Here is a 21,215-nt window from a genome sequence, read left to right on the forward strand (position 1 = left end):
AAAAGTAACTCAAGAAGAAATAGAAAATATGGACATATCTATAACAAGGAATGAGATTGAATCAGTAATCAAAAACCTCCCAGGAAACTCCAGGACCAGATGACTTCCCAGGCAAATTCTACCAATCATTTAAAGGATTAACACCAGTCCTCAAACTCTTCAAAAAAATACAAGAAGAGGGAACACTTCCTAAGTCATTCTATGTGACCAGCGTTACCCTGATGCCAAAGCTAGATAAAGACATCACAAGAAAAGAAAACTAAAAACTAATATCCCTTAGGAATATAGATATAAAATTCCTCAACAAAATACTAGCAGACTGAACCCAGCAACATATTAAAAGAATTATACACCATGACCAAGTGGGATTTACTCTAGAATGCAAGGTGTTTCAACATACAAAAATCAATCATTGTAATACACCAAATATGAAATGAAGGGGAAAAACCACATGATCATCTCAACTGATGCAGAAAAAGCATCTGACAAAATCCAACATCCTCTCAAGATAAAAACACTCAACAAACAAGGAATAAATAAGAACTTCCTCAACCTGATAAAGAGTGTTTATGAAAAATCCACAACTAACTTCATGCTTAATGGTGAAAGACTGAAGCCTTCCCCCTAAGATCAGGAAAAAGACAAGGATGCCTGCTTTCACAATTTCATCTGTTCAACTTTGTACTGGACATTCTAGCCAGAGCAACTGGGCAAGAAAGAGAAATAAGAGGCATCCAAATTGGAAAGGAAGAAGGAAAACTATCCATAATCACAAATGATATACACACATACAGAAAATCCTAAAGAATACACACACCGACACACACAATTAGAGCTAATAAATGACTCCAGCAAAGTTGCAGGATTCAAGAATACACAAAATTCAGTTTTATTTCTATACAGACAATTTTGACATCAATTCTGATGCGTGGGTTTTTCCCCCACACCAAGCAATTCTCTGACACCAGCTAAGTGCTCTACAATTCAACTCAGTTCTGACATTGTCTACCTGGAGATTGCATCAGATTCCACAAGTTGGAGCCGCAGAATATAGGTCTCCTGATCACTCTTCAACTCAACAACCTTGGTTCCCTACTGTGTGTGCAGTAGCCGGCGAACACCTTATCCTGACGTTCCAGATCCTCCCCTGACTGTCCTAAAGCACCTTCCCAAGATTCACAGCGCTCGAACAGTTAAAATACATATCAAAGTACCTGCCCTTCCCCACAGCCTCTCCTCTTTTTAAAGAGTCCATGGAGCAATCATTCCACGAACACTTATCAAGCACCTTCTGTGTACGCTGACTGGTGTTAGATATTCGAGGCCTTCTGCTTAAGTGTGTGTGTGAGGGAGGCAGGTGTGTGGATACAAACAAGGTCTCTGCCCTGGGAGAAGTGCTGGGGGAGGGGAATCAGTGCACTGAATAGATTAATAATTTAAATGATCAAGCATCACCGCCACTGCCACCACCAAGGTCCAGTACTTTAGACAGAGCAGCTCCTCCAGGGTGGTTTTCTCTAGTTCCTGCGGAAAACATATTGGCCCCCAGTTTAGCATTGGCCAGAATTCTGGTTCTGGTTTTTAGGTGCCACCAAACCCCGGGCCCTCTTTCTAGGGAGAAGGAAAAGCACACCTCCAACCTCCTCCCATAAGGTCCAGGTACCTGGAGTATGAAACGGCCACGAATGCACGTTGAACAAAGACAGAAGAGAGGCCCGGTCCGGACGGAACTGGGTCCCACCTCTTGTTCGGTTCTCTTTCGACCCGCTGCTCCAGACATCGGGTTGTGAAAATTAAGAATCATCTCCAGTGTAAAACACGACCGACGAGAATGGGATTCGAACCCACGCGTGCAAAGCACAATGGATTAGCAGTCCATCGCCTTAACCACTCGGCCACCTCGTCCCACGTACAGCACGCTTTTCCACATCCTTTATCTCTCATCTCCGCGCCTCCCGGGACCCTCGCAGGCACCCCTCAGTACAGACCTGATGAGACCTAGAGGAGGAAGAGACGGCGGACAGAAAGCGGCTTTTTGTGTTCCTTTCCGCCTGCCACAGGCGGGAACCCGCGCCATCCTTCACCACTCTGCAGCCAAGCTCTGCCACAATTTTCCCTCCCTAAGTCGGGGACGAGCGCGGCGGGGTTTCAGGACGCGCTTGGTCCAGGAGGTCGCGCACTGACCCGGAGGAGGGGGTGCCTGTCCCTGGGAACCCAGCAGGCGCGGCGGAGCGGTGGCGGGCAGTTTCCAGCGTTTACAAAGCGCGCGGCGCGGGCAGAGAATGCAGTAGCTCCTCCCGGTGCACAGGGGGCGAGCTGGCGCGCCCGAGGCCGGCGCGGGCGGGCGGGCGCGGCTGCGCGAGGGACTCGGCTCGCCTCGGCTCGCCTCGGCCGCGCTCGGCAGTCTGCGGTAAATCCGGGCTTGCGGCGGCAGGCAAGAGGCTGCGGCCCGGTGGTCTCTGCTGCGCGCCGCGAGCCGCGAGAGCCATGCAGATGTCCTACGCCATACGGTGCGCCTTCTACCAGCTGCTGCTGGCCGCGCTAATGCTGGTGGCGATGCTGCAGCTGCTCTACCTGTCGCTGCTGTCCGGGCTGCACGGGCAGGAGGAGCAAGACCAATATTTTGAATTCTTTCCCCCGTCCCCCCGGTCGGTGGACCAAGTCAAGGCGCAGCTCCGCACCGCGCTGGCCTCCGGAGGCGTCCTGGACGCTAGCGGCGACTATCGCGTCTACAGGGGCCTACTGAAGACCACCATGGACCCCAACGATGTGATCCTGGCCACTCACGCCAGTGTGGACAACCTGCTGCACCTATCGGGCCTGTTGGAGCGCTGGGAGGGCCCGCTATCCGTGTCGGTGTTCGCCGCCACCAAGGAGGAGGCGCAGCTGGCCACGGTGCTGACCTACGCGCTGAGCAGCCACTGCCCCGATATGCGTGCCAGGGTTGCCATGCACCTTGTGTGCCCCTCACGCTATGAGGCCGCCGTGCCCGACCCCCGGGAGCCAGGGGAGTTTGCCCTGTTGCGGTCCTGCCAGGAGGTCTTTGACAAGCTAGCCAGGGTGGCCCAGCCCGGGATCAATTACGCGCTGGGCACCAATGTCTCCTACCCCAATAACCTGCTGAGGAATCTGGCTCGTGAGGGGGCCAACTATGCCCTGGTAATCGACGTGGACATGGTGCCCAGTGAGGGGCTGTGGAGAGGCCTGCGAGAAATGCTGGATCAGAGCAAGCAGTGGGCGGGCACAGCGCTGGTGGTGCCTGCCTTCGAGATCCGTCGAGCCCGCCGCATGCCCACGAACAAAAACGAGCTGCTGCAGCTCTACCAGGTGGGCGAGGTGCGGCCCTTTTATTATGGGCTGTGCACCCCCTGCCAGGCGCCCACCAACTACTCCCGCTGGGTCAACCTGCCAGAAGAGACCTTGCTGAGGCCTGCCTACGTGGTGCCCTGGCAAGACCCCTGGGAGCCATTCTACGTGGCCGGAGGCAAGGTGCCCAACTTCGACGAGCGCTTTCGGCAGTATGGCTTCAATCGTATCAGCCAGGTGCTCATAAGGGAGAGGGCAGGGGAAATGGGGCAGGATGGATGGTGGGATCAGGGAGCTATGAGTGGCTCTGGATGGAAAAGAGGCAGTGAGGCAGGAGGGATCATAGTTCAGGAGGTGGTTGGATGGTCGCCTCCAGAGGAACAGGAATGCTGGAGCGAGCAGGGATGTCAGTCTCTGCCCTAGGAATGTCATCCAATTTTGCTGACCTGTCTCTCCCCCCACAGGCCTGTGAGCTGCACGTGGCAGGATTCGATTTCGAGGTGCTGAACGAAGGTTTCCTGGTTCATAAGGGCTTCAAAGAAGCTCTGAAATTCCATCCCCAGAAAGAGGCCGAAAATCAGCACAATAAGATCCTTTACCGTCAGTTCAAACAGGAGTTGAAAGCCAAGTACCCTGACTCCCCACGTCACTGCTGAGCCCCTCCCTCCCCTAGTCTGAGAAGTCTCAGCCTCCTCACTCCTTAGGCCGCCCCTCAGGCCTGACTGGGGTAAGAAATGTCACTCCACTTTACAGTGGCAGCTGTGGTGTTTGAACACTGGACTTGAGTATGGGATGCTGGGATCAAGTCCTAGCTTAATCACTAACTAGTTGTGTGGCCTTGAGCAAATCCCGTTCTCTCTCTGAGCCTCAGTTACCCCATCTGTTAAAGGGAGGTGAGAATACCTACCTCACAGAACTGTTAGGAGGTTCAGATGAGATGCTACATGTGAAAACATTCTGTAAGCTTCGTACAAATGTGAAGTATTATTAATATTATTACAGTATTATTATTGTTGTTATTATTGTTATTATTATTAACACTCTTGGGTGGGTGGGCTGTAGGAGAGCAAAATATGAATGGGGCAGAGCTGAGAAGTCTGAGTACTTAACAAAATGGGCATTTTGGAAAGAAATCAGTTGAAGGCGTTGAATTTAGTTCTTAGCTTTTAGGCAACTTCCTGGTTGTCTTAGGCCTCCGTCTCGGGGGCCCTGGAGAAGGGATGGGTCTGCAGGCTCTGTGCGTGGGAGTCTGAGATCTGGACCCCTGAATAGGCTGGGCTGGGTAATTTGCCTACTGACTACAATGTGTAAATAAATGAGTGTTCACACCTAAAGCCGGCTCCGTTACTCTCCTGAACCGGGCGGGGTGGGGGAGCAGGTCGCGGGTTCTCCCCTTTCAAGCCTTGGGTGGTGGCTGCGGACCGAGGCGCGCGGGCGGCAGAGCAAGAAACGCACAAGGGCCTTTCCTGCCTGTTGAAAGCCTGTGTGAATTTCAGTCGGTTGCTATGGGAACCGGCCCGCGGTGTCCCGGCATGCCTCGCCCCCAGCTGTCCAATTGTGAGCACCCCGACGGGCGCCTGCTGATGACGCATGCGGAAGCGTGGACAGGCTCTCGCCTCCGGAGAAAAGGCTCGCTCGGCGCTTCCGGGAGCCCCGCGGCGGCGGCCAGTACCGGCAGCCTCCGGTACCTCTCAGGGAGTCTCGGACGTGAGGCCGGAGGCCCCACTCCCCACGGGTGCGTAACGCCAACCCTGGCGCCTGGTTCGCCCTCTCCGGCCAGTGGGTCGGAGCCGGCCCAATCTCCAGGGCCGAAGCGGAGACTTAACCGGCCGGATGCGTGCCGGGGGCCGCGGGACCGGTGCTGGCCGTGAAAGAGCCAGTGATTGTCCCGCCCGCACCCGCGCGTACGCAGATGGAGCGGGACGGGAGGCTCTCGGCGCGCCGTAGAGGGGCTGTGTTGGCTTCTTCGAGGGTGGGGAAGAATCTTCCTTCCGAGGAGGCCTGCCCTCGACATGCTCACTTTCTGAGAGATAAACTGCCGGTGCACAGTGCCTTATAATTTGCTTTTCCATTCCTTACCGCTTGCAATCTTTATTATTCTCTTTTTATACCCAGGGTAAGGAGGGGGAGGGTGTGATTTAATTTAGCTCACCCAGTAGACTCAGACTGCTGGAGAGACCTCCCCCAACCCCTCACCCTTTCTGGTCCGGAAAAGTAGGACTTACCTACCGCTGCGTCTTCCAAAATAAATATATTTAACAGTGAAGAGGAATTGCGAAGTTTGGGAAATACAGGAACTGAGGCTTGAGAATGGGAAAGATGAGGCTGGTTTGGAGAACCGAGGTTTTCAGGTCAGGGTCAGATCATTTGTGAAACCATTGAGGAATGTTTCAAAACTGTCCTCTAGGCTAGGCCAGTTAATTTACTTGAATTGACGTTTGCTACCACTACAGAGGCCAGGGGCTACCAAGAAGTAAAAGCCAATCCCTGCCCTGCAAAAGTTTGTTTGGTTTAATCTGTATTTGCAAATCCTCCAGTCATTAGATGAGTTAGTACTGTGCTAGGCGAATAAAGCGCATGTGCAGCCCAGCCCTGGTGAGGCTTACAGACTGGTTGGGGAGACAGACACGAGAACGGGCAAATAGACATGTAAATAAATAAGGAAGGGTGTCTACACGGAGCTAAAGGACTACAAAAAAAGTTCCCAGACAAGCACATCACAGTGAACCAGAAGCCCCCAGTAGACAAAGAGATGATCTGTTGAGAAGACTATATATTCTTCCTCTTGGGTGATCTTTTGGCCGCACTTGGCACTGTCACGTCTCCTTCGTTCTGAAGTTCTCTCCATGCTTTGAGTTTTCCCTCCTCCATCTCTTGCTACTTTCCTTCTGTTTTGCAGGGGTCGCATCATCTGCCCCTTTGGTGACCCTGGGAGTTCCATCACGAGCCCCTTCTCCACACATTCTGCCTTGCTGGTTGCACCCTCTCCCAAGGCCTGAAGAGCTCACTATATGTGATGACCAGATCTCTGCAGCCCAGATTTCTCTCTGAGGCTTAGACCCAGGTGTCCCAACCCTGTCCCTTCTCTCCTTTCGGGGTCTTTGCTTACGCTACTCACTCTGGTTAGAATGCTCCCTCCCTCAACCAGCTCAGCTCATCTGTCTGGCCCATCTTCCTCTGCCCTCAAAACTGCAGCAGGCTCCAGGTCCCAGTTTAGCTGTCTCTCACATATGCCCCTCGTCTTAACTCTTCTCACCCCACAGTAATGATCTGCTTCTTGGCCTCTCTCTCATCCAGGAACTTGTAAACTCCTTGAGGTCAGAGACTGTCTTTCTGTCACACTTGTGCCTGCTTCCTACCATGCTGTCTGATGGTACCTAGCATATATTAGATTTTCAATAAAGATTAAATGAGTGAATAAAAGAAGGAATGCTTAACAGTGTTCAGTGTTGCTGAGAAGTCAGCCTGAGGTAAGCACCAAAAAATACTGGCATTAGGTACAAGGTGGTCATCTGTTAACTCTGCAGGATCAGTTGCAGCTGAGAGCGATGGTACAGAAACAGACTGGAGCAAGCAGGAGGTGAAAGTAGGAAGAGCAAGGCCTGGAAAACGGGGGGCAGTTGAGTGGAGTGGGGTGAAGTTTTGTGTTTCTGATTTTTCTATATGGTGGGAAATTCCTGAGTGCGTCTAAAGTTTCATGGGACAGAGCTGTCAAGAGGGAGAGTGGAGGATGCAGAAGACGGGAGCACTGATCACGTGAGGTCTTAGAGGAAGAAGAGGGAGATAGGATTTGAGCACAGTGAGAAGACGAGCATTGTAGAGTGTTCTCGGGAAGAGAAGTGGGTGGCATCATAGAAGGTGCAGCACGGCGGGCGGGGGGCGCTGGGGAGGAAGTGCATGGTGTATCTGAGAACTAAGCGTTAGAAGGTGGGGTGAAGGAGCTGGACCAGCAGTTCAAGTCCAGTCTATGCAGGGCCTTGAAAGCCCCAGTCAGAAGTTTGGGCCCCACAGACAGCGGGGAGCCCACCCTTGGCCTTTCCCATCTTATGGATCGTCACCTTGGCCACTATTCCCGGGACTGGGATCACCAGCAGCGTCCAAGGGCACGGGCCTTTCTGTGGCTCCCAGGCTTCCGGGAGATGTGCAGGCAGGGCCACTTGCACCTGCCCCACCCAGTGTGTGCCCAGGGTGTGGCGAGTCCACTCACCCCCCCGGTTGTCCCTGTCTGCAGTGAGGCTTGGTTTGACTTCCCAAGTGGCCACTTTCCCGCTCAGAGCTTTGGGCAGTGGCGAGTGATGGCTCCACTCCTACTCCCAGAGCCCAGATGCCTGTCCAGCCTCCAAGCAAAGACACGGAGGAGATGGAAGCAGAGGGCGACTCAGCCGCCGAGATGAATGGGGAGGAGGAAGAGAGCGAGGAGGAACGGAGCGGCAGCCAGACCGAGTCCGAGGAGGAGAGCTCAGGTGAGCCCCACACACCCGTGCGCCCGCCCGCCCCTGCTCCGCCGGCCCTGACTGGCCTCTTGTCCCAGAGATGGACGATGAGGACTACGAGCGCCGCCGCAGCGAGTGCGTCAGTGAAATGCTGGACCTGGAGAAGCAGTTCTCGGAGCTGAAGGAGAAGTGAGCAAGGGGCCCTGGGGCCGGGCAGGGCTGGCTGGGGCCTGCTGTGGAGCGGGCGCTCCGCTCGTGTTTGACGGGCGAGCACACGGGTGCGCGGCTGCCTCTTACCTCCCAGGTTGTTCAGGGAACGGCTGAGTCAGCTGCGGGTGCGGCTGGAGGAGGTGGGAGCTGAGAGGGCGCCCGAATACACAGAGCCTCTCGGGGGGCTGCAGCGGAGCCTCAAGATCCGCATTCAGGTGGCAGGTCTGTGCCCTGTTCCCCTACCAGAAGCCATGGCTCTCTGTCCCCTTCCCCTCTCGTCCCTGCCCTGCCTCACCCATGCTCCTGGCCCCCCTTTATGGGCCCCTGGGTCCCCGGCCAAGCAGGACCTCCCTCTCCCTCCCTCCACAGGGATTTACAAGGGCTTCTGTCTGGACGTGATCAGGAACAAGTACGAGTGTGAGCTGCAGGGAGCCAAGCAGCACCTGGAGGTGAATGTACCGGGCGCTGGGCGCTGGGTGGGGACGGAAGTGGCCGCCCCGGCCTGCCTGGCTGAGCCACTCTGCCTCTTCCAGAGTGAGAAGCTGCTGCTCTACGACACCCTGCAGGGGGAGCTGCAGGAGCGGATCCAGAGGCTGGAGGAGGACCGCCAGAGCCTGGACATCAGCTCTGGTGAGGCGAGCGGCCGGCTGGGCACCCCTGCCCCAGGCCCTGTGCCTTCAGTGCCTGCCCCCCATCTGGGCCTCAGCTTCCCCGCCTGCACAGGGGGGTTGTAAGAGGACCTGCTTCGTGGTCACTGTGGGGACTGAATGAAAGCAGCCAGGGAAGCGCCTAGCCCAGAGCCTGGCACACAGTGGGGACTCAGGAAGAGCAGGTCCCCTGCCCCCCTGCTCGATTTCCAGAACGGAGGTGTCATTCTGACACACGCACATGCCATGGCCAAGTCCTCTCCATGTCCACAGGCAGACGTTCATACAGGGCACTGGGGAGGGAGGAATTATTACTGTACCCTTGTCCATGAAACAGATGAAGAAACCGAGGCTCACAAAATCACGGTGACCTCTTTCCCAGGGTTGAACTCAGCTTCCAACCCCAAGCCCAGGCTTCTCTGCACTGCCCTGGTTGGGGTAGGGGCGCGGGTGATGGGGAAGGGCTGACGTGGCCCGGGTGAGGGACGCAGGCTACAGGGGTGGGGCGTCCTGGGATGGCCGGCACCCTGATCCTGACCCTGGTCTGGGGCACAGAGTGGTGGGATGACAAACTGCACGCCAGAGGCAGCTCGAAGACCTGGGGATCCCTGCCGCCCAGCAAGAGGAAGAAGGCCCCTCTTGTTTCCGGTATCCTTTCCCCCACGGTGGCCCGAGCTGGGCAAGAGGTCAGGGCGGAGGAGGGTGGAGGGACACGGAAGACAGAGGCAGACCAGACTCACTTGTGGTCATCTGGCATCCTGTGGCCATGTCCAGTCAAATCCAGCCGTCAGGGATTTTTTGCGGGGTCCTCCTAGGCTGTGTGGACTGTAAAAAATAGAAACATCCATCCAGAGATTTCCCCATAATTTCCTGAGTGAGATCTCCTTTGAGCCCCTTCTGGCTTTCCCATGATGTCCCAGGCTTTCCCACCCCCATGCCTTTGCTGACTTTCCACTCTCCTATCGGCTGCCTTTGCCTGTGTGCCTGCTCAGTGCTCATCTCGGTTGTTACCTCCTCCACGAAGCCTCTCCTGGTTTCTCCACCGAAATGGCTATTTAAGTATTACCCCTGTACCTAAACTGGGGCACCTGCCTCCTACCTGGGCATCGTCATCTCTGCCCCGCCCCAGGCGTGAGTCCCTTTGGTCCAGGGCCTGCTGTGCCTTCCTCCCTCCTGGCACAGCAGCTCGGAGTTGAATTGAATTGAATTCTCTTGTGCACCCCACCCCACCCCTCATGTTCCTGCAGCAACCAGATTCTCAGGGCACTGACCTCCTGGTGGTGGGAATCAGGTTCACGCAGGGAGGGAGAGAAGAATCTGGACTGCAGAGACTTGAAGGGTGAATGGGAGGTGAGGGTGTGGAGACATCAGGGGGACAGAGTGGCTGGTCCCCACAGGGGAGTGTGAGACCGAAGGAGGGTTGTTTTCAGGACAGAGAAGACTAGAGTCTCTTTGTAGATGGGGAAAGGGGCCAGATCCCTGAGTGGGTGGCATGGACCTTGGCCTTCTGACCTTGAGACCGGAGAAGAGGTGAGGGGAGCTGAGGAGTAGTAGGGTTGAGGCTGGAAGGCCCCCGTGGAGTGGGTGAAATAGGCCATAGCCATGCCACCCCTCCACCCGGGGGCTAGGAGGTAGGAGGTGGAGCTGGAGCTCTTATCAAGGTCCTCGGCTCCCTGCCCCGCTGTCCACGGCACCGCCTCTCCTGAGTGTTGGAGCTCCCGGGCCAAGACCCGTCACCTGCCCCCTCCACCAGGCTTCCTGCTTCCTTGACCCCCATTGCAGGCCCTTACATCGTGTACATGCTGCAGGAGATCGACATCCTGGAGGACTGGACGGCCATCAAAAAGGTGGGTCCGGTGCTGCCTGTCTCAGGATGGGGGCTGGCAGTGCAGCGCCCCCTCCCCAACCAGATGCCAGCTTTGGTCTTTGCAGGCTCTCCACGTGTGGACTTCCTGAGAGCCTGGGGAGCTCTCTGCCCAGCCCTCGGCACCCTCTGCCTCCAGCCCAGGTTCCCTGGCATTGCTTGAGCTCCCAAGCCTCCTTTGGCCTGAGGCTGGCCTGGAGGAGGGAGTTTCTAGTGTACATCAGCCCCTTCCTCGTTGCAGGGCAGGTTTTGATGGGGTCGGGGGGTAAAGGGAGGGCGGGAAGGCGGGAAAGCAGCTGGGCTGCCTGGGTCTCTGACAGGAGAGCACATCAAACGTTTGCCTAGAAGGGGTCTTATCCCCCGGCAACCCCTCGAGTGCAGCCCAGACCCAGCAGCGCCTCCACCCCAGAAAGGCTGATGGTGGAGGGGGGACTTGCCAAGCTGGAGGCAGGCTCTCAGGGGGGTTTCTTCTTACCCACCCAGGCAAGAGCAGCCGTGTCCCCTCAGAAGAGAAAATCAGATGGTAAGAACCAGCGGGGTCGGGACTTCCCTGGCGGTCCAGTGGTTAAGACTCCGCGCTTCCACTGCAGGGGGCATGGGTTTGATCCCTGGTAAAAAAAAAAAACCCACAAACCACCGGGGTTGTTCTCCCTCCCCCAGCCCAGCCTCCAGGAAAGGAGCCCAGAGGGAGGCAGGGTTTGTGTCAGATCAGTGGCCTGAGAGAGTCAGGACGGTCTGGGTGTGAGGGCATTGTGGGAGTTAGGGCGGGGGTGGGTAATGGGGCTAGGTGATGGACCTGCCCTGCCAGCTCTGGTTAGGGAGGGTGGAGTGCTGAGCCCTAGCAGCTGGCCTGGAGGGCCCAGAGTACCAGAAAGGCCCAGGAATCGGGTGTGGAGCTGACCTGCGCCCTCCTGGCCTTGCCTGCTCTGGGCCAGACTGAGGCCACTCCTCTCAGTCCCCAATATGAAGTGCCTGCTTCCCTCTTGGTTCGCCATCCTCTCACCTGCAGTGATTTTTCCCTTCCTGTGTACCCCCAGGACCTTGACCCTGCTGTTCACAGCCAGGGGGCCCTTGGAGCAGCTGGCAGCAAACCCAGCATTTGAACTTACCTGCTGCAGAAAGGCAGACTGACAGGCCCCTCAGCGTCTGCCCAGCCAGCCCTCCAGTGCTGCTGTGGCCCTCCCGTCCATCCACCACTGGTCTGGACTCCTCCTCTGGCCCTCCTCGGGGCCCTGTTCAACTGTGGCCTGGAGCTGCCCTAGCCAGGCAACACTGTCTCCTCCATCCCCGGCTAGCCCACCACCTGCCCCCACCGAAGGTCAGCCTCCGCGGTGCCCTCCCTGATGAAGATGTGCCTCATCTTAAGCCAAAGCAGCATCCTTTCTGCTGACCTTGGACCCGGCTCCCTAGTCACCGAGCCAGTGAGCTGGGTCCCACTTCACGGGAACTCTGGGCCAGAAATGATATTTGGGGGACCTTTGTGTCCTGGCTGTTGCTGGAGGTGAGAAGGCAGGCTCCCCAGGTCTTCCTTCTCAAGGTGGTTCCTGGTGTCCGCCTCCCAGATCTCAGGGACTGGAATTAAAACCTTTCCTGGGACTCTGGCGTGACCAGCGTGTGTCTAATTTACCTTGCAAGGGAATCAGGGCTCTCATGGAGAGTGCTTGTGACAGGCAGTCTCTTCTGGGGTCCCTGGTACCTCTTCTCACTGCCTAGCGGGAGCCTACCCACTCGTGACTTGGGGTATAGGCTGGGGAAGGGGGGTCTCCCACTCGCCTGCTCCCCAGAGGTGGGGGGCAGGGCCCTGGACTGCCTGGTGCTGGTGAGCAACGTCTGAAGCAACATGTGGCACAGGCAGAGCACGTGGCCTTGGGTGGGGACGGGGACTGGGTACTCGGTGCTTGGAGACTGGATCATGTCTGCACCTGCCCCAGTCACTTGGCAGATTGGCAAGGCAGGCTGGCAGAGCCTGTGTGCGTGGGAGGCAGCTGGCAGCAGCGCCATGTTCTGACGACCTCACAGCCAGACTCCCCCCTGTTTAGCGCTGACTGTTAGAACCACCCCCAGAACCTCAGTTAAGCAAAGAGGTTAGTTTCCATGGAGACACAGCATCCTTTCTCCACGGCAACCTGAAATCCCAAAGCGCAAGTTAAGCTCAGGAATGCGTCATCGGTGACCTGTAGGGGGCGCTCTCCCTCAAGGCTGACCTCAAGACTGTGGACAGATGAGCAGTTGACCACAGTCGTAAAGGTGCCCCAAAGGCTGCCCCAAAGGCGAGACCTGTGCCGATCTAGATGGGCCCTGCTTAACCCCTTCCTGCCCACCTGTATGATTCGAGGAGGCTGGCAAGGCTGCAGGACGCACTGTGTGGCGGTGGTAGCCCCACAGCTGGGGCCCTCGGAGGGCCACTTGCATGGAGACGATCCCTGCCGCCAGAGGCTGGGTCCAGAACGGAGGAAGCAGGCACTGCCCGGGCTGCGTGGACACACAAGAGTTAACTGGCGGCTGTGACAGGGTGAACCGCCCTCAGGAAGTGTTACTCACCACTGGGAATGTGAGCGCGTTTGCCTTGGGGGCTGGATTCTCTTCCTGAGTCCCCGGAGACACCGAAGGAGCTCCCAGCCATGGAAGCCCCTGGAGAGTCTGGAGCAGGCCTTCTCGGAGCCCCCAGCCCAACCAGCTTCGCACCTGGGCACCTGGAGAGAGAAAAGTTAGTGAAGTTGGAAGGGCAGCCGGGTGGGGCAGCCGGGTGGGGCAGTGGGTGGGGGGGCCCACAGAACTGGGTCTGTCCTGGGGCAAAGGAGGGGGAGAGGGTTGAGCAAAGGTCCCAGCCCCTGGACCCCTGCTCAGATCTGGTGCCTGCCCGCAGGCCAGCCCGGGACCCGCTGTACGATGTGCCTGATGCCAGCGGGGCACGAGCAGGTGGGCCCCAGCAACCCGGGCGCACCGTGAGCCTGCGGGAGCGCCTGCTGCTTACCCGGCCCGTGTGGCTGCAGCTGCGGGCCAACGCCGCGGCCGCGCTGCACGTGCTGAGGACCGAGCCCCCCGGGGTGAGTCTTCCCCCACCCCTGGGGCTTGTGGCCGAGGGTGGGAGGGAGAGGGGCTGGACGCGGAGGTCCTGAGCCTCCGACCCCTGTCCACTCGCAGACATTCCTGGTACGGAAATCTAACACTCGCCAGTGCCAAGCCTTGTGCATGCGGCTGCCGGAGGCCAGCGGCCCCTCCTTCGTCTCCAGCCACTACATCCAGGAGAGCCCTGGGGGTGAGAGGGACCGGCCTGGCGGGAGGGGCTGGAAGCCATCAAGGCAGGGCACCGGGGTTCCCCAGAGAACAACCTCACTTCCCGTCCCTCAGGCGTCTCCTTGGAGGGCTCAGAGCTTGTGTTCCTGGACCTGGTCCAGCTCGTCTGTGCCTACTGCCACACCCGGTGAGCCTGCCTGCAGGGCGCCTGCTGGCCATGGGGCCCTGCTCCCTGGGATACCCTGTCCTCCTCCCCCACAGACGCTCTCAGTGCCCACAGCCCGGAGCTTTCCTCACTCCTGACTTTTTGCTCCCCTCTCCGGCCTCAGGGACATTCTTCTCCTCCCGCTTCAGCTCCCCAGAGCCATCCGCCAGGCAGCCACCCGCAAGGAGCTGGAAGCCATCTCCCATCTGGGCATTGGTGAGGGCTCCCCTGCTACCCGTTGCTCAGATGGACAAGCTGAGGCCAAGAGGGAAAGGGAAGGCATGGGCACACCGCCTGAAGCCTGTGCCTTTCCCTCGGTTGGGCCCCCTCCCTGAACCCCCTGAGGCCCCAACCTGTTTCTCTTCCCTAGAGTTCTGGAGCTCCTCCCTCAACACCAAGGCTCAGCCAGGCCCATCTGAAGGCCCACTGCTGCCCCGGCTGAAGCCCCGGTCCCCACAAGAGCTGGACCAGGGCACTGGAGCTGCCTTGTGTTTCTTCAACCCCTTGTTCCCAGGGGACCTGGGCCCCACCAAGCGGGAGAAATTCAAGAGGAGCTTCAAAGTGCGTGTGTCCACAGAGACCTCCAGCCCCCTGTCTCCACCAGCTGTGCCGCCTCCCCCAGTCCCAGTGCTGCCAGGGACAGCCCCCAACCAGACAGACAGGTTGCCCTCTCGCCAGCTGCTGCGGAGGGAGAGCTCAGTGGGGTACCGTGTGCCAGGGGGCACCGGCCCCAGCCTCCCGCCACTGCCTTCCCTCCAGGAGGTGGATTGCGGCTCCCCCAGCAGCTCAGAGGAGGAGGGGGTGCCAGGGTCCCAGGGGAGCCCAGCAACCTCACCACGCCTGGGCCGCCGGCGGCCCCTGCTTCGGTCCATGAGCGCTGCCTTCTGCTCCCTGCTGGCGCCCGAGCGGCAGGTGGGCCGGGCAGCCGCAGCGCTGATGCAGGACCGACACACAGCCGTGGGCCAGCTGGTGCAGGACCTACTGACCCAGGTGCGGGCCGGCCCTGAGACCCAGGAGCTGCAGGGTATCCGCGAGGCGCTGAGCCGGGCCCGAGCCATGCTGAGCGCGGAGCTGGGCCCCGAGAAGCTGCTGCCACCAGAAAGGCTGGGTGAGACTCCAGCCCGGGGCTCTGCCGGTTCAGCCCCATCTCCCCATTCCACTCTCTCTGCCTCCCCACACTGCCAGCCTGTCTCTCAGTCTGTTCTGCTGCTTTACAAATCCACCTTGTCTCACCACCATTCAAGCAAATTCTGTCCACCGCCTGCCTCCCTGTCACCAAGTTTCCAACTCTTTATTTATTTTATTTTTGGCCGCATTGGGTCTTCGTTGCTGCGCGCGGGCTTTCTGTAGCTGCGGTGAGCAGGGGCTTCTCTTCGTTGCGGTGAGCAGGCTTCTCATTGGGGTGGCTTCTCTTGTTGCGGAGCACGGGCTCTAGGCATACAGGCTTCAGTAGTTGTGGCGCACAGGCTCAGTAGTTGTGGCACACGGGCTTAGTTGCTCCGCGGCACGTGGGATCTTCCCGGACTAGGGAACGAACCTGTGTCCCCTGCATTGGCAGGTGGATTCTTAACCACTGCGCCACCTGGGAAGTCCCAAGGTTCCTCCTCTTTTTCGTCCCTCTCCTCTCCTGATCATGCCCTTCCTCCCAGGGACTCTGCCCCCTACCCCTGCTCTGGCTCCCCTGACCCCTGCCTACCTCTCCCCCGCAGAATGCGTCCTGGAGAAGTCGCTACATCGCTCCGTGCTCAAGCCTCTCCGGCCCATCCTGGTGGCCCGCCTGCGGCGCCGTCTTTCCGCCAACGGCTCCCTGGGCCGCCTGGCTGAAGGCCTCTGCCTGGCCCGGGCCCAGGGCCCCAGAGCCTTCGGGTCCCACTTAAGCCTGCCCCCCCCAGTAGAGGTGGAACAGGTGCGCCAGAAGCTACTGCAGCTACTTCGTGCCTACTCACCCAGCGCCCAGGTCAAGCGGCTCCTGCAGGCCTGCAAACTGCTCTACACAGCCTTGAGGACCCAGGCAGGTATGCCCCCTCCCACCATCTCCCACTGGCCCCTGCCAAGTCAGAGGCAGGCCACCAGGCAGAGGCTCCAGGAATGGCACAGCAGGGAGGAAAAAAAAAAAAAAAAAAGAAGGGTCCAACCCTCCCATTTCACAGATGGTAAAACTGTGGCCCAGAAAATGGAGCGTCCACTCCCCAGGCCTTGCCCCCTGGTTGCCATAGAGACCACAGTACCCAAGGCCTGGCAGGCGGAGGGGAGGGTCCTTGTCTAAGACAAGTAGTGGATTCTGACCCTGGGGCCCCAGAGGAGCCTGAAGCTTCCTCCTCCACCACCCACAGGGGAGGGTGCGGGGGCCGATGAATTCCTCCCACTCCTGAGCCTCGTCCTGGCCCAGTGCGACCTTCCTGAGCTGCTGCTGGAGGCCGAGTACATGTCAGAGCTGCTGGAGCCTGCCTTGCTCACTGGAGAGGGTGAGGGACCCCACACACTCCCCTTCTGTCTGGGTGGGGCTGGGGCGCCCTGACTGAGCAGAGGAGGCGGAAGGAGCAGGTCACTCGCGCCCAGCCTGAGCCGCATTCCTCCCCTTGGGTCCCAGGCGGCTACTACCTGACCAGCCTCTCGGCCAGCCTGGTCCTGCTGAGTGGCCTGAACGAGGCCCACACCCTCCCGCTGAGCCCCTCGCAGGAGCTGCAGTGCTCCCTCAGCCTCTGGGAGCAGCGCCGCCTGCCCGCCACCCACAGCTTCCAGGTAACAGGACTGGCCAACCCCGGGGGGAGTCTGGCACTGTCTGGCGCAGTCCTCTCCTTTGCCCAGTGAGACCCAGGAAAGGAGGGGGACGGGGAAAGGCCAGTCCTGCATCACCCCACGACAGAAACAGCGCCCCGTGCGCAACACACGTCCGAGCCAGCCTTTCTGGAGGCTGCGTTCCATGAGCCGGCACTGTGCTCAGTGCTCTGGCGGCTCAGCCTTAAATCTTCACAGAAACTCTGAAGTGGGATCGTTATTATCCCCATTTTACAGGTGAGGAAACTGAGACATGACATGGGGAGGGAAAGGGACGCAGGCAGATCCTGGCTTCTGGCCCCCAACTGGACTCAGGCTTCCAGCCCGTGACCCCCTCACCCTCCCATCTGAGCTCAGGCGTGGTGTCCTCAGAGCCAAACAGCATCTCTGCCCTTCACCCTCCTTCCATCCAGTCAAGGGATCCTTTCTAGCCTTGGCTAAGAGTCCAGATTTGATAGCCAGATCCTGGATCCAAATGCTGACTCTGCTGCTTTTTGGCTCTGGGAGCTTGGGCAAGTTATATAGCCTCTTTGTGCCTCAATTTTCTTGTCTATAAAATGGGGTAATAGTATCTGCCTCCTGGGGTTGATATTTGGATGAAATGGGTTAATTCAGGACAAGTACTGAGGGCTCAGAGTAAGCACCACCTGAGTAGGACTGTTAGGCTGTAGAGGCCTGCTGGGGCGTCCTTCCAGCCTGCAGCTGTGACCCGCTAGCCCAAGCACATCCCTCCTTTCCTCAGAGCCCCCGCTCAGAGCTCACCTTATTCGAAAAGCTTTTGCCACTGGTTCTACCACTGGATCTGTACCATCCCAGCCCTGTTCCTGCAAAGCCTCTACTGAGACCTCAAGCTTTGCAGCCAGATACGCACCAGGCAGGACTGAGTTCTTGATTTTGCTTCTCCTCCTGCACAGCACCTCCTCCGCGTAGCCTATCAGGACCCCAGCAGTGGCTGTACCTCCAAGACGCTGGCCGTGCCCCCAGGGGCCTCGGTTGCCATGCTGAGTAAGCTCTGTGCCACCAAGTTCCGGGTGACCCAGCCTGACACTTTTGGCCTCTTCCTATACAAGGAGCAGGACTACCACCGCCTGCCCCCTGGAGCCCTGGCCCACAAGCTCCCCACCACCGGCTACCTCGTCTATCGCCGGACAGAGTGGCACGAGACCCAGGGGGCCTCACCGGGGGCTGCCACAGAGGAGGGCAGTGGGAGGCCAGAGGCAGAGGGCAGGGAGGAGGAGAAAGGGGGCCGGGGAGATGGGGACACCAAGGTCAAAGCCAGTCCCAGGGACAGCAGGGGAGAGTCTGAGACGATGGCCGAGGGGGGTGAGGACCAGGCCAGGGGAGGCCCTACTCAGCCAAGGGGGCCAGAGGCTGAGGGAAGCCAGGCAGCAGAGGAGTAGCTGGGAGTGGGCAGGAGGGCCATTTGGGGCAGAGAACTCTGAGCCTGCTGGGAAGGCCTTCCAGAGCCATCCGCCCCACTGGCCAAGGCACAGCCCCCTAGTCTTCCCCACCCCGGGCCGCTCCGTGTCTGCCACCTCCTCTGACTATCCAGCCCTCTGATCACACCTGCTGGGAGGTGCCTGGACTGGCCACATCTGGGCACTGGAGTAAAGCCCAGGGGGGTTTGGGGGGCCCAAGGCCCCTTGGCCTCTCATCCTTCTCCCCCAGCCGGAGGCCAGCCACCCCGTAGTGGTGAGTGTGCCCAACGGGACAAATCCAACAGGGGCCCCACCTCTGGCAGTGGAGGGTGGGGCTTCAAGGCCCTGAAAGGCCCCACCCACTCCTGGGTGTCAGGAGGATTTGGGGAGGCAGCAAGACGTCAGGGCCCAGTGCTGCCCAGACCACCTGGAGGCCGAGCACCTCCAAACCTCAGTGTCCTCATCTGTGAAGTCGGGGTGCTACTGCTGCCCTACCTTCTCCCAGAAGTCTTCCACGGGTCAGAATGGATGGTTTTGTGGCAAAGCAGAGCTCAGACTAGGGGAAAGGGGAGGGAAGGAGGTTGGATGCTAGCAACACACATACACACACCTCTCCGAGGGTCTGTTCTCCACCCTCACGGAAGGGAGAGGCTCTCCAGGCAGCCCCGGGGACTGGGTCAGGTCCAGCTGAGAGAGCACCCACGTTCTGGTCTTTCCCCAAGATGGGAAGTCCTCCCAGGCACTGTGATGTCCCAAGGGAATGGGACAGAGGAGACAGGCTTCTGAAGTGAGGTGAGGATTTGGAAATCATCTTCTCTGCACTTGACTCTCCTGGACCTCACAAGAGCTTTACGGGACACAGGGCCTGGCTTTTTACCCACTGAGGCTTGGGAAAGTGACTCCTAAGACACCACACAGGAGGCCATTGGGATCCCCACACCCAAACCAGGGGTCAGGTTCCAGCTACTCCTTGTGTTCTAAACCACCAGTAGATTAACCCTCAAGGTCCAGTAGACCCCAAAGGGAGGCCCAGAGCGGGCAGCAAGTGAGCAAAGAAAATACCAGCAACAACCACAAGGGGGTGCACATGGCCCAGGAAGCTGCCGAGAGGGTGACCTGATGGACGGACGCAGCTCCAGGGCAGCGGCAGTGTAGGTGGTCACGGGGTTTGCAGTCTTGCAGCTGCCAGGCAACTTGGGGACAGTGCCAGGGCCAAGACCTCTGGCCCTCAGCTGTCTTGGAGTCAGGGGTCTGAATGAGGCCAGCCTCAGGGGACCACTCCCTGGGAAGGAACTAGCCCCTGGTGGAAGGAGGACCCTAGCCGGTCTCTGAGGTGCTCCCTCAGACACTGAGCACAAAGGGACATCAGCTCATATATCAGACATGACAGCTGGAAGGTAGAAATCCTGGACATTGGGATTTCAGACCCTCCAGATACAGCCCAGGTTGCAGGGTTCCCAAATTTCACACTAGGCCACCAGCAGCTCTAACTTCCCCCACTTCTACCCGACCCCCACAAGCTTCTCGCTGGTGGGGAGTCTCCCTTCACTCTTTTGTATGTCCCCCCAAGTCCCGCACCCACCCGAGTGCCCTGTACAGTGCTGGGCACTCCACAGGCGCTCAATAAATGTTTTCCACTGACTGGAGTTTGATAACTTAAAAGCGAAGGGCAGTGGGGTGGGAGGTTAAGGGAGGGCTGGGTTCTGGGAACCAAACACAGGATGTCTCAAGTTCAGTCTCAGAGGAAGGACCTGGAATGGTTGCAGGGGGTGTTCAGAGAACCCCAGGGCCGGATGAAGAGCTGGTCTCATGGGAACCAGGACTGGCCGAGGCTTCTGGGCCCCTGCGAGGGGGCCTCTGCAAGCCCTTCCCACCTCCTTCCCGTGCTCAGTCCTAATTCCTGGCTCTGAGAATTCAGCATGCCCCCAGCAGTGGCTCCCTGGAGCACTGCCAGGCCCTGCCTGCTCCCTGAATCTTCTGGTTTACCTTCTGAAGAAATTCTGATGGGTTAGGGGTCCCGGCCAGATAAATCAGCATGACCAAGGGTCATGAGACAGGGGCTGGGGCTCCAGGCAGGGCAGGCAATGAGAGGCTGGTCTAGAACTGATCTTACTATACCTTTTTTTTTTTTTTTTTTTTTTGGCGGTATGCGGACCTCTCACTGTTGTGGCCTCTCCCATTGCGGAGCACAGGCTCCGGATGCGCAGGCTCAGCGGCCATGGCTCACGGGCCCAGCCGCTCCGCAGCATGTGGGATCTTCCCGGACCAGGGCACGAACCCGTGTCCCCTGCATCGGCAAGTGGACTCTCAACCACTGCGCCACCAGGGAAGCCCTATCCCCATTTTATAGATGAGGAAACTGAGGCTTGCTCAGGCAAAGTGGCTTGTTACAGGGCAGAGGACTCAGACACCAGGTTCCATGGAGCTTCGGATTCTGCAATCCTCCAAAACAGAAGGAGTTGTTTACTCATCCACTCCACAGTCTGTTGTGTCCGTATGGACCAAGCACCCGCAGTCCCAGCCAGAGGGAGATAGCTGTGATCTGGGCAGTAACAGCCTACTGTGCGCTCGGACTCTGTACTGCCCCTCCCACTCCCACTACTGCCTTCCACCTTTGGCCTTCTGGAAGAGGAAGTCAGGGCTCTGAGAGGTGTCGTGCCGTTTCCAGCAGCCACCGCTGCAGGGCAGGGCTGGAACCCTGACGCCTGGATCTCTGGAGGAGCAGCAGAGTCATTTCCTCGCTTGGAAAGGTTTCACTTATCACCTCACAGTAGTTCCCTTGTTTATTGTCTGTCTTCCTCACTAGAAGGCCAGAGCCAAGTCGGCCTTGTTCCCTGCTGCATCTTGTGGGCCTAGAACAATGCCTGGCCCGGAACTGGCACGTAGTAAGTATATGTGGAGTGATTGATTCGGGAAGACTCGGCCTAACTGTTCATCCCATGGCTTGGGACATGGGGCGGGCGCATCCTCCATTGCTGCCACCAGGGGGCGGGCGTGCCCCACTCCCAGTCACATGCCAGGTTCTCTTCTCTCCTGAGGCCACCCAGGGACCCGGGGCATTCAGAGGAACTGTGCAGGGCCTGGTGCCAGGAAGGGCCCTGGGACCGTCCTGCGAAT

General features: G+C 58.5%; 3 protein-coding genes across 6 annotated transcripts; all 3 read left to right on the forward strand.

Moving 5' to 3' along the window:
• Positions 1-2,487: 2,487 nt before the first annotated feature.
• On the forward strand, positions 2,488-3,962 carry B4GAT1 (beta-1,4-glucuronyltransferase 1; the record flags this gene model as incomplete). The annotated part of the gene is made up of 2 exons (XM_079709112.1): positions 2,488-3,543; positions 3,771-3,962. 2 exons carry the CDS (start codon positions 2,488-2,490, stop codon positions 3,960-3,962), a joined length of 1,248 nt encoding a protein of 415 aa, XP_079565238.1.
• Positions 3,963-7,630: 3,668 nt separating this feature from the next.
• On the forward strand, positions 7,631-12,044 carry BRMS1 (BRMS1 transcriptional repressor and anoikis regulator; the record flags this gene model as incomplete). 3 transcript variants are annotated; one of them, XM_079708030.1, is made up of 10 exons in its annotated part: positions 7,631-7,769; positions 7,838-7,928; positions 8,044-8,171; positions 8,319-8,398; positions 8,483-8,579; positions 9,152-9,244; positions 10,379-10,443; positions 10,944-10,983; positions 11,121-11,230; positions 11,498-12,044. In XM_079708030.1, the coding sequence occupies 10 exons, from the start codon at positions 7,631-7,633 to the stop codon at positions 11,561-11,563; spliced, it is 909 nt and encodes a 302-aa protein (XP_079564156.1). In that variant the 3' UTR covers positions 11,564-12,044. The 3 variants fall into 3 exon arrangements, with proteins under 3 accessions (XP_079564156.1, XP_079564154.1, XP_079564155.1); XM_079708028.1 differs by lacking the exon at positions 11,121-11,230; XM_079708029.1 differs by lacking the exons at positions 9,152-9,244; positions 11,121-11,230.
• Positions 12,045-13,081: 1,037 nt separating this feature from the next.
• Positions 13,082-18,080, forward strand: RIN1 (Ras and Rab interactor 1; the record flags this gene model as incomplete). 2 transcript variants are annotated; one of them, XM_079707391.1, is made up of 10 exons in its annotated part: positions 13,082-13,167; positions 13,327-13,507; positions 13,605-13,719; positions 13,812-13,884; positions 14,027-14,118; positions 14,273-15,010; positions 15,612-15,917; positions 16,236-16,367; positions 16,493-16,644; positions 17,595-18,080. In XM_079707391.1, 10 exons carry the CDS (start codon positions 13,082-13,084, stop codon positions 18,078-18,080), a joined length of 2,361 nt encoding a protein of 786 aa, XP_079563517.1. The 2 variants fall into 2 exon arrangements, with proteins under 2 accessions (XP_079563517.1, XP_079563518.1); XM_079707392.1 differs by having other exon boundaries at positions 15,798-15,917.
• Between the last annotated feature and the right edge of the window lie 3,135 nt (positions 18,081-21,215).

This window comes from Hyperoodon ampullatus, assembly GCF_949752795.1.
Source record: "Hyperoodon ampullatus genome assembly, chromosome: 7".
In the NCBI taxonomy this organism is placed as follows: domain Eukaryota; kingdom Metazoa; phylum Chordata; class Mammalia; order Artiodactyla; family Ziphiidae; genus Hyperoodon; species Hyperoodon ampullatus.